At 36.5% G+C, this 12,326-nt stretch overlaps 1 protein-coding gene across 4 annotated transcripts in view; it reads left to right on the top strand.

Moving 5' to 3' along the window:
• The window catches only part of Atrx (ATRX chromatin remodeler), a 178,033-nt gene that overhangs the window by 82,763 nt on the left and 82,944 nt on the right, over window positions 1–12,326 (top strand). For all 4 annotated transcript variants that reach the window (XM_059251435.1, XM_059251433.1, XM_059251432.1 and 1 more), the window contains 2 exons: window positions 8,458–8,591; window positions 8,990–9,163. In XM_059251435.1, coding sequence (XP_059107418.1) covers window positions 8,458–8,591; window positions 8,990–9,163 — 308 coding nt within the window. The remainder of the gene's footprint in view (window positions 1–8,457; window positions 8,592–8,989; window positions 9,164–12,326) is intronic.

The following is a 12,326-nucleotide window of genomic DNA, read 5'->3' as shown; positions in this document are numbered from 1 at the left end:
TGCCAAATGCCTTGTTGGATTTTTTTGAGGGGGGAGGAGACAGGGTCTCCCCATATAGCCCAGGCTGGAACTGCTATAGATCTTCCTGCCTCTGCTACCCAAATGCTGGGATTAAAGGTGTGTGCTGCCTACCATGTCCCACTGCTTGGGAGACTTGTCAGAGTTTTTGAAATTATAGTTTATTTCAGTGCCATTACAGTAAGGTTTCTTTTGCCTTTCAAATACTTAGTTTTTTGTTGTTTTTTGAGACAGGTTTCTTTGTGTAAGGGCTCTGGCTGTCCTGGAACTTGCTTTGTAGACCAGGCTGGCCTTGAACTCAGTGAGATCCACCTGCCTCTGCCTCCCAAGTGCTGATATTAAAGGCATATACCACTACCACCTGGGTTTAGTTTAGTTTAAAATTGGTTTTTGCTTTGAAAAGACGTCATGTAATTGATAAAAATTTTTGGTTTACCATTTACAGTCAGAATTCTTGGGAGCAAAAGTCTTTCAGATTTTGGAGTTTTTAAGATCTTATACTTACTAAGACTTTACCATTTAAATGTCTGAGGTCTGCAAATCCAAAGGATTTCAGAGCATATCAAACTTTTGGGATTAAGAATGTTCAGTATATGCATACATTGTGATACCTTTATGTTTTCCATGTGACTGGGGACTTCTTGACCAAATATTTTCTCATTGTATGGTTTTGTTTTGTTTTGTTTTAATTTTTGTTTTTCGAGACAGGGTTTCTCTACGTAGTTTTGGTGCCTGTATCTTGCTCTGTAGCCCAGGCTGGCCTCCAACTCACAGAGATCCACCTGTCTCTGCCTCCTGAGTGCTGGGATCATAGGCGTGCGCCACCACCGCCTGGCTCATTGTATATATTTTAAATCTTAATGCCCTCAGTGGGTCTCAGTAATAGAATATTAGTGTTTGTTCATCATATTAGTACATACAAACAAGCACATAACATTCTTTATTGTTGAAGAAGGTGTACATGGTTTTAGCAATATTGTACTTTTTCTCAGAATTTCTCTGGATGGCACTAAAATTAATTTTTTCATAAATGCAAACTGATATGGAGACTGTTGAAGTTTTTGCTATACTTGGAGAGTGGGACTCTTGTATCATTTGACAATAGGCTTTTGCCTTTCAAACTAGGAAATACACAAAAAAATTTTTGTTGCCCTGTTGGCATGATATGGATATTCTATTAATGAAGGCTTTGTAATGTTAATACAGCTTAAATACTTGGGAAGAGACTAATGATTCCTGGATATTGATTATCATATAGTGAAGCCATTTGGCGGTTACTTACCTGATTTCAGTAGAATTAGTGAAACAAGTCCCTTAATACAACTTTCATTTGAAGTACATTTCTAGATGACCTCTCCTATATATATGTCTTTATCTATTCTTTTTACAAATTTGCGAACTCTAGAATTTTTTCATGTGGCTTTTTTATTTTATTTTATTTTTTTTTAAAGATTTATTTATTTATTATGTATACAGAAGAGGGTGCCAGATCTCATTACAGATGGTTGTGAACCACCATGTGGGTGCTGGGAATTGAACTCAGGACCTCTGGAAGAGCAATCGGTGCTCTTAACCTCTAAGCCATCTCTCCAGCCCGGCTTTTTTACTTTAATGGATCTCATTTGGTTAGTAAAATTATTTTGAATCTTTGTTGTGTTTAAAAAACAGCATTTGAAGTAAAGAATTTTGTTTCTTTTTCTTTTTGAGTTAAATGTTGTAAGTATTTAGCAGTTTTGAGAGAGTTCTTTTCAGTGACTTTGTCGATACCGTCCTGGTGAGTATAGTCAATTAAGTCTAAGGGAGTGTCACCAGCTATAGATAGGATCCACCAGCTGATGAGGAAAACTGGTTGCAAGGGTCACCAATGTGATTTTATTTTTATTTACTAGATGTCTCATCAAAGAAAGAAATACAGTTAGTATTGATGACTTTCTCCTTCTGTGGGTAGGGCTTAGACATTAGACTAAATATCCTCTCTTGTTTTCTGTTCTTTGGTGATATTAGGACTTTGAGTGAATGAGAAATAGTTTGCCAGGAGAAAAAAGTTTGTAATTTAGTGTTAGCAAATGTAACTCATTTTTCCGACCTGATATATCTTTTGTTTTTATCTTTGATATTTTTAATTTATGATTTTAATTTAATTCTGTTTTCATTATAAGAATGTTGAATAATAAAGACTGAATTCTTTAATATGACTAAATGTCCTATATTGATGTTAATATATTTTTTCTTAGTAAAATTCCTTTAAAACTTAGATTTTGGGAGGGGGGGATTTTTTTTTTGAGACAGGGTTTCTCTGTATAGCCTTGGTTGTCCTGGAACTGGATTTGTAGACCAGGCTGGCCTAAAACTCACAGAGATCCACCTGCTTCTGCCTCAAAAGTGCTGGGATTAAAGGCATGCATACCAAGCCTAGTTGAAGTACTCATTGTCTAATTCAATGTGGGGTAAGCAGAATAGCCCATGTATAAAGTATTAGTAACTATAGGTTATTTTGTGTTTTTAGACAGTTTTTGCAGACCTAGAACTCATTGTTTAGACCAGGCTGGCCTTGAACTTACAGATCCACCTTCCCCTGCTATTGGAATGCAGGATAAAAGCCATGCACCATCACCTTGGGCTTAATTTTACACATCTTTTACTTTACTTGTTCTGGTTAGTTAAGAATATATTTTTATATTAATTTTCCTGATACTCCCAGCAAAAGAAAACAGGGCTGCTTGTTACTGATTACAGACGTTTTAGGTCATGTAGTTGAAGAAGTGATTGGAGAGAACTGTTGTTTACCTTTTGGTTATTTATTGAATTCCTATGAATTCCTTCATTTGTGGGTATAGATCATCATGCCTTAGTTACCTTTTTGATAGAAACCTTCACATCAAGGAATTTTGAACTTGCCTTAAAATAATATATTAGTATAAAATTTGAAAATTTCTATAATAACCATGAAATTTTTTATTTAAAACATTTTAATTTTAATCACTGAAGTAAATGACATTGATTAAAATAATGCCTTATACTCTGCTGGAAGGATATGTATTCACCATTCTTTTCTCACTGAAAATAGTAAACATTCCTTAGCTTTCTGCCCTTCAATTGTTTTTACAAAGAAACTTGAAAAGTATAATGTGATGTTTTTGTGTTATATCTACTTAGAAACTATGTTGTCTAAATAAAAAACATTTAAACCAATGATTTTATTTTTAACTATATAGTCTATTGTTATACTTTATGCAGAATGTAGAAAAACAATTCTTTTTTTTTTTTTTTTGTTTTTCGAGACAGGGTTTCTCTGTGTAGCTTTGCGCCTTTCCTGGGACTCACTTGGTAGCCCAGGCTGGCCTCAAACTCACAGAGATCCGCCTGCCTCTGCCTCCCGAGTGCTGGGATTAAAGGCGTGCGCCACCACCGCCTGGCTGAAAAACAATTCTTAATAAATTTTGTTAATTTCGTATAGGGATAAACAATACATTGCCCTTTCAAGAATATAATTTTAGGGTTGGAGAGATGGCTCAGTGGTTAAGAGCACTGACTACTCTTCCAGAGAACACTGTTTCACTTCCCAGCACCCACATGGCAGCTCACAACTGTCTGTAACTCCAGTTCCTGGGGACCCAACACTCATGGCAAAATGCTAATGTACATGAAATAAAAATAAATAAAATTCAAAAAAATATATATATAAAATTTTAGTTTGAGAGTTTTCTTATACCTGGTTTTAGAGCCTCTTACATAATAAAGTAGTAGTTGTAGGATGTATTACTCGATGTTTTGTCCCTGTGTTAGAGATAAAAACATACTGGCATGTAGATGTTTAGCGCTCTTCTTAAAAAAAAAATCAAAACTTCGATTCTTTGATGTGTAAAAGACATAAAAATTGAATGTCTGTGAAATGCATATATATACATATATATATGTGTGTTTTTGTAACACACACACACACACACACACACACACACACACACACTTGTCTTTTCGAATGACTTTGTGTTTGGCCAGGCACACATTAGCACAGAAGTAGTTAATACATCGAGAGTATACCCTTGACATACTAATGCTGATTGGGATGTAGGATCTTAGTCTCTCCTTTTGGCTTGTCACACTAACCAGCTTTGTTTGTTAGTTATGTCATTTGTTATCGCTCACTGGAATGTATGTTCCTGACTTGGCTCTAGCATTTTGTGTTACTTTTGTTATGGCTTTTTCTAAAGTGCTCTGGTGCAGGAGATATGTCCTGATGATAGTTCCTTATACAGAAATTCACTGTTTTTAAATTATTGATTTACATACCAGCAAGAGGCAGTTTCCTTTGCTTTCCTGTTTGAGCACTTTAATGAAGCATTATTACTCATTTCTTTTCCAGATAGGACCATAATTTCTAACAGCTTTTTTGCCTTTCTAACTTTGTTTTTCTGATTGCTTGTTTATGTTATCAGGCTAGTTTCCTATTTTTGTTTTCTTTCTGTTAGTAGATGATGTGTAGTAAAGCATTATCTTAGTATTCGCTGTGTAATTGAGAAGACTTAGTTTCTATGGATTTGGGGGTCCTATTCTCTCATGCATCAGCCTGATCATTGTTGGTGGGGTTTTACCTTCCCTCCCATATTGTTTTGCTTTTTCCCCTTTCCCTTCCCACCCTTTCAGAAAAATGAAAGCTCTTATTACCTTAGGCTCTGCCCATGTTTGCTGCCACAGAGTGGTACAGCCTGTGCCTGTAATGTTTCTGATAAGAGTCCTGACTGTTTTGGATGCTCAACCTGTCCCAAGATATAATTTTGATCATTGAGATTCCAGGGGCAGTACCTTGTTGCCTGGATGAGTTTCCCAGAAACATCCTGGAAAGCCTCAAGAAAGGAAACTTCAGAGCAAACAGAATCAACTAGGGATTATGACTATACATCCATGACATGCATACCTGCATGGGTCCAGCCGAGGCCTCCAAAATGATGCTTTGCCAGCCTCAGCTGGTTCTCAAGTGATGATGTCTTTGAAGTCTCAGTGGCCTGTGACTCCAGAGTTAAGGTACTGGAGTTTCCCTTTAAAGTGTCTCACAGCGGGCTTTGTAGGTGGGACACATCTCACCTCAGGATCCTTGCTGACTACTCAGGTTGAAGGTTGGCCTCGGCCCTTTGGTCCTTTAAATTATAATTTTGGGATATAGCAGGATGTATTATAGGTTAGGATTATAGCAGTCATTTGATATATCAGTCTTGAACCATAAGTCATTATTGATTTTGCTTTTTAAAGTTATTTTTATTTATGTGTGACTCTGTGTATGGGTATATGCACATGAGTGCAGGTGCCCACAGAGGCCAGGGATGTTGATTGCCCCTGGTGCTGGAGTTACAGATAGTTGTGAGCCTCCTGATGATGCTGGTGCTTGGAATTAAACTCGTGTCCTAGGTGGAAGAGCACTATGTGTGTTTAACCTTTTTAATACCTTTCCAATTCCCCATCAGCTATAATTTGTGTGGAATGATTCAACTTTATTAGTATCCTTGGCTATAAATAAGATTTTACTTTGGTAAAATAATGTTCAAGTGCAGTTTTAAAATGTCTTAGTCTTATAAAACTTAAGGAGTCTCCACTACTCTATTTAACTAGTGATTTGGGAGAAAAAAATGACCATTCTCTGAAATTTGTGGTTTCTCTGCTTCTAAAATGACCATAATTGTTTCCCATATTATAGCATTACTAAAGGTTGTTGGCAAGTTGTAATTCTTTAATGTGTAGCTCTGATGTCATTTTCTGTGATTTATTGTATAATTTATTACTTAATATATTATATCATCATTTACATTAATATTTCTTAGTTATTTGACAATCTAGAATCTTGAGAATAAATTAGGTAGATTTATATTTAGACATAGTCTTAAGAATCTAGAATTTGAAAGAGGAAAAATTATGTGGTTGCTTAAAATTAAGGTTTTTGTAGTTAGCATGAACTTTTAAGGCCTTTTGAATTTGTGATCACAAACTAAAGTCAGGTTATTCCATTGACATTTAGAATAAGTAGATTCAGAAATGTATTATCTTACCCAAATGATTTTATAAATCTTCTTGTAGCTTCTAGTGAAATACTGTTTTCTGTTTCTAATCTAATATGCAACAACACTTCATGTACAGGTTTTATACACATAGAAACATTTATAAACAGTACATTACCTAGTTTAACTTGAGAAAAATTTTCCTAGTTGATGAGAAGTACTGATACTGTATGTATTTAGGATGATTTTAGAAAAACTTTTCTGTAAAGATCCTTTCAGCTTTAAAAAACTTTCCTTTATTCGGTAGTGGCTTACTAATTTGAGGAAGATATACCAGATACTCTTTATTTTATAAACTGATGAGAAGGCTGGAGAGACAGCTCAGAGGTTAAGAGCACTGGCTGCTCTTCCAGAGGTCCTTAGTTCAATTCCCAGCAACCACATGGTGGCTCACAACCATCACTAATGAGATCTGGTGCCCTCTTCTAGCCTGCAAGTCTACATGTAGACAGAACACTGTATATACAATAAATAAAATCTTAAAAAAAGCTGATGAGAGTAAATGATATTTGTTATTTTTTTCTTGGCAAAATAAAATATTGCAACCCTTAATTAGTCTACTGTTTGTAAAATGTTTCCTATATGCATTATAAGCCAGAACCACTGACCTACATGTAAAAGAGTGAGCTTGCTTCCTCAACTTTATTGGGTTAATTTGAGGTGATTTAATCTATACTTAATTGAAATAAAATCAGAGCAGAAACAACCAAGAAATACAATCATCCATGGCTTCCTTCATCTACTGCTGATTTTCTGTGATGTCTTCTGATCCATCTGTGTGAAGGACTTACTACAAAATGGCATATAACAGACATTTATGAAGAGATTCCCTATTTTGCTTCAGCCCAGTAGGTGTGTTTGCTCTGCATCTTTGAATGTAAGGGACAGTAAACATATCTGTCAGAATTGAGGCCTTAATTAACATCTATTACTACTTCTTACTCTAGAGTGAATTCTTGATTCATTGAAATGAAACTGAATGCTAAGCAAGGTAAAGAACGGTTTCAAATCAAGAAACAGCAGAGGTGGCCAGGTCTGGTGGCATATACCTTTAATCCCAGCACTTGGGAGGCAGAGGCAGGCTTCTGTGAGTTCAAGGCCACCTCCGGTTACAGAGTGATACCCTGTCTCCAAAAACCAAAGAAACAAAACCCATCAAAGGATCTCTAGGCTCAACAATACTATCTTCACTGAATCTGTCAGTCTTGATTGCTGAATGGATGTTTATCTTATAAACTTTAAATCATGACAAGCTCTTAGGACCTTGCCACCCTCTTTGTGAGCCATTCTATAGGGTTTTCTTTTATTAATTACTTTGATTTATGAGTTTATGGCAGAAGGATACCTAGAATAATCTATGATCATGCCTTGTACAAAAACTTCATTATTGCCGGTGGTGGTGGTGAACGCCCTTAATCCCAGCACTCAGGAGGCCAGCCTGAGTTCGAGGCCAGCCTGGGCTACCAAGTGAGTTCCAGGAAAGGCACAAAGCTACACAGAGAAACCCTGTCTCCAAAAACCAAAAACCAAAAAACAAAAACGAAAAAACAAAAACTTTCATTATTGCTTTTATTTTATACTTTCAGATAATTTTCTTTAGTGCAAATTTGGAAATTTCCTAGGAGTATATTTTCAGGATATTAGTAAAAGGTGTGTTTTCCTTAAGCAGTCAATTTTTCTATTAGCAAATTTGTCTTGAGAAGCATCTTGAGAAATTGTATATGCCAAGCTATTGTACTATATTTTTCCTGAAACTTAAAATTCATTTATGATAATTTGTGTTCTTTCACCATGTAATAAGTAGCACTGATGTCCCTTCTTTGCCCCAGCTTGACTATTACTAATGGTTGCTTCAATACTTCATATTTGTGGTGTTACTTTGGTTAACCTTTTTATGAAGAAAAATGAAATTAAGGTCCAAACGTAGTATCCGGTAGTTGGAAGTGTTATCTCATATTAGAGTGGCTTGTTATATATTGCTTTTCTGGGAATTTGTTCTCCTGTTGAATAAAACCTCTTATGTGGAGATTTCTCTTGGACTTCCATTGTCTGGATAAGTGCATTTACTGTTGTTGGCCTAGTCCACATAGTAGTTACTAGAAGATGGCAGCATCAACTTTTAATTGGTCAAAATAATTACTAGACTATATCCCTTACAGGTTTCAGTATATTAAAGAATTGTATGGAATTGAGGAATGGTCAGTACAGTGAACATTTTCAAGTGGTCATTGAGAACTTTTGTTAAAATATGGATTTTGCCAGCCTCACACTTGCAGTATAAAGTCTGTTTGGCACTGTTTATTCTTATTTTGATACAGAGAATTTTTTTTAAATTTAGTATACTTCACCCCCCCCCAATACAGCTTTTTATTTTTATTTTTTTACTCTAAAGAATTGCCAAGAAGATGCTTTTAGAAGAAATCAAAGCCAACCTTTCCTCTGATGAGGATGGGTCTTCAGATGATGAACCAGAAGGAGAAAGAAAAAGAATTGGAAAACAAGGTGAAGAAACCCCAGGAGATGAGGGTGAGCTCTTGAAAGACGTTTCATTCCTTAGCCAGTTCGTCTCAGTAAATGCATTTGAGCTTTGAAAAGATGTTTACTACTTTATCATCACGGTTCATTTGCATGCCTTATGATAATTGTGGCAGTTATGATAGTTGTTTCACTTATTGTCAATAAACAAGTAAGCCAAATATTTTATACTTTAAAATGATACACATTGCTGATGGTTAGTGCATATTTAGTAACTGAGGCCGATGAGTGATCGCCCATTATCACCAATGATACTAAGGTGGACAGCTCATTGATACTAAGGAGCCTTTCCATAAATTATGGTAATTGTAAATAGACAATAGTTTAAAAAAATTTAAAAGATCATCTGTTGAAGAGGGCTTTATTAATATATTTTCTTTATTTAAAAGCCCCAAATCAAGTCAATTCTGAGTCAGATTCAGATTCTGAAGAATCTAAGAAGCCAAGATACAGACATAGACTTTTGAGGTACAAACTGACTGAGAGTGATGGAGAATCTGGGGAAGAAAAAAAGACAAAGTCTAAAGAACACAAAGAAGCCAAAGGAAGAAATAGAAGGAAGGGTAAGACATTTTTATTTTGAATGTAAAGAAAATACTGGTTTAGTGAATAAGTTTTGTGACTAGTATTGGAATTTGAGCATATCTGTTCAGACACTTAATCTCCTAAGAGAGTATCTGTACATATCTCATGTTTGGTCCTAGTGCATTGCTGGAAAACTCTGACAGTTTTGCCATTAACGATCTCTGTAGTTTTGGAATTCATCCTGTCTTTTACACTCAAAACCAGTAGTATCTTAAGGTTTCTATTGCTGTGGTAAATACCATGACCAAAAACAAGTTAGGAAGGGAAGTTTATTTCATCTTAGAACTCTCAGGTCACTTCCATCACTGCTGGAAACTGGTCAGGGCAGAGGCCATAGAGAAATGCTGCTTACTGACTTACTACTCAAGGCTTGCTCATTCTGCTTTACAACGGGATCACCTGCCCAGGGCTGCACCCCGCCCCCAATATACATCAATCGTTAATCAAGAAAATGTCAAACAACAGCTAAAGCAGCTGTGCACACAATCCCAGTATCCTGGAGAGTTCGAGGCCAGCCTGTTTATTGAGCCCCTGTCTCAAAAACCAAACAGAGAGAACGGATTCGAACATTCTGCCTGAGGCCAACCCAGGGCCCAGCTGCCGATCTTGCAGAAACCCAACAACTTGGAGGTGTTGGTGAGATTTCGCTACTGAACAACCTGCTCAGCTGAGATCCATTTGGCAGAGGTTTCAGAAGCCTAGTCTTCAGTCTGAGGAAACAAGATCAGCTGAGGAGTTGACAAATGAGCGAAATGAGACCTGAGAACACAAAAGAAGGCGCCGCCCAGCATCCAAACCAGATCACCAGAATCATAAGCCTACCCTACACCGACTGGGAACAGGTAAGCCCCCATCTCCCGACCGGCAGATCAGGTCTCTAGCCCCAAGGCCCCACCCATTGGGGTCCCAGGGACCAGACAGCTACCTTTCTGGTCCCTGCTCCCCCACCAAAAAAAAAAAAAAAAAAAACAAAAAAAAACCCAACCCCTACGAACCCAACAACCACTGGAGACATAAGCACACCCTGCACCAATTGGGAACAACTGCTCCCCGAGACAGAACCCACTAACACTGATTGGACTAAGCTGCTCCCGGAGAAACAGAGCCCAACAGCAACAATTTAACCAAGAACTAGTGAACCAAGAATAAAAATTAGAACCTTCAGACACAGACCCAGCCTGCACCGAGCAGAGGAAGAGATGAGTAGACGCCAGTGCAAAAATACAGGCAACAACATAAAGACCTATATGACACCATCAGAACCTAGTGATTATTCTACACCTGCAAGACCTAACATACCAAGGCAGAAGCAGAAGAAATCAGTCCTAAAGATTACTTTAAGAAGATGATAGAGGCCCTTAAAGAGGAAATGAAAAACTCCCTTAAGGAGGAAATAAAAAATTCCCTTAAAGAAATGGAAGAAAAAACAAACAAAAAATTGGAAGAAATCAAAAAAAGCCAAGAAAAAGTAATTAAACAGACGAAGGAAACAGTTCAAGATTTGAAAATTGAAATTGAGACAATAAAGAAAACACAAACTGAGGGAATCCTGGAAATAGAAGTTCTGACTAAACTAACAGGAACTACAGAAGCAAGCATAACCAACTGAATGCAAGAGATGGAACAGAGAATCTCTGACATTGAAGACACAATAGAGAAAATAGAAAACACTAAAGACAAAAAAGTTGTAACACAGAACGTCCAAGAAATTTGGGACACCATGAAAAGACCAAACCTAACAATAATAGGGATAGAAGAAGAAGAATACCAACTCAAAGGCACAGAAAATATATTCAACAAAATCATAGAAGAAAACTTTCCTAACCTAAAGAAAGAAATACCTATGAAGATACAAGAACCTTACAGAACACCAAATAGGCTGGATCAAAAAAAAAAAAATCCCCTCGCTACATAATAATCAAAACACTAAACATATAGAACAAAGAAAAAATATTAAGAGCTGCAAAGGAAAAAGACCAAGTAACATATAAAGGCAGACCCATCAGAATAACACCAGACTTCTCAATAGAGACTATGAAAGCTAGAAGGTCCTGGACAAATGTTATGCAGACACTGAGAGACCATGGATGCCAACCCAGACTATTATACCAAGCAAAACTCTCAATCACCATAGGCGAAGTAAACAAAATATTCTATGATAAAACCAGATTTAAACAATACCTATCCACAAATCCAGCCCTAGAGAAAGCACTAGAAGGACAAATCCAACCTAAAGAAGCTAAACACACCCATGAAAACTCAGGCAATAGATAATCCCACACCAACAAATACCAAAGAAGGAAAACACAACACTACCACAAAAAAAATAACAGGAATTAACAATCACTGGTCATAAATATCCATCAATATCAGTGGTCTCAACTCACCTATAAAAAGACACAGGCTAACAGAATGGATAAGAAAACAGGATCCATCCTTCTGCTGCATACAAGAAACATACCTTAACTTCAAAGACAGACCCTACCTCAGAGTAAAGGGCTGGCAAAAGGCTTTCCAATCAAATGGACTTAAAAAGTAAGCTGGTGTACCTATCCTAATATCTAATAAAATAGACTTCAACTAAAATCAATTGAAAGAGATTGGGATGGACATTACATTTTTGTCACAGGAAAAATCCACCAAGATGAAGTCTCGATTCTGAACATTTATGCCCAGGCACCCACATTTATAAAAGAAACACCACTAAAGCTTAAATCACACATCAGACCCCACACACTAGTAGTGGGAGATTTTAACACACCACTCTCAACAAAAGACAGATCTACCAGACTGAAACTTAACAAGGAAATAAAGGACCTAACAGATGTTATGACTCAAATGGACTTAATAGATATCTACAGAACATTTCATCCTAACACAAAAGAATATACCTTCTTCTCATCACCCCATGGAACCTTCTTTAAAATCAACCACATACTCTGTCACAAAGCAAATCTCAACAGATAACAAAAAATTGGAATAACCTGTCTACTTCTATCAGACCACCATGCCTTAAAGTTAGATTTCAACAACAACAAAAACTATAGAAAGTCTACAGTCTCATGGAAACTGAATAATACCGACCTAAAACATCAATGAGTCAAGGAAGAAATAAAGAGAGAAATTAAAGATTTCCTAGAA

The sequence above is a fragment of the Peromyscus eremicus genome, chromosome X (assembly GCF_949786415.1).
Source record: "Peromyscus eremicus chromosome X, PerEre_H2_v1, whole genome shotgun sequence".
Lineage (NCBI taxonomy): Eukaryota > Metazoa > Chordata > Mammalia > Rodentia > Cricetidae > Peromyscus > Peromyscus eremicus.
This window is presented reverse-complemented; position numbering and strand designations above follow the sequence as displayed.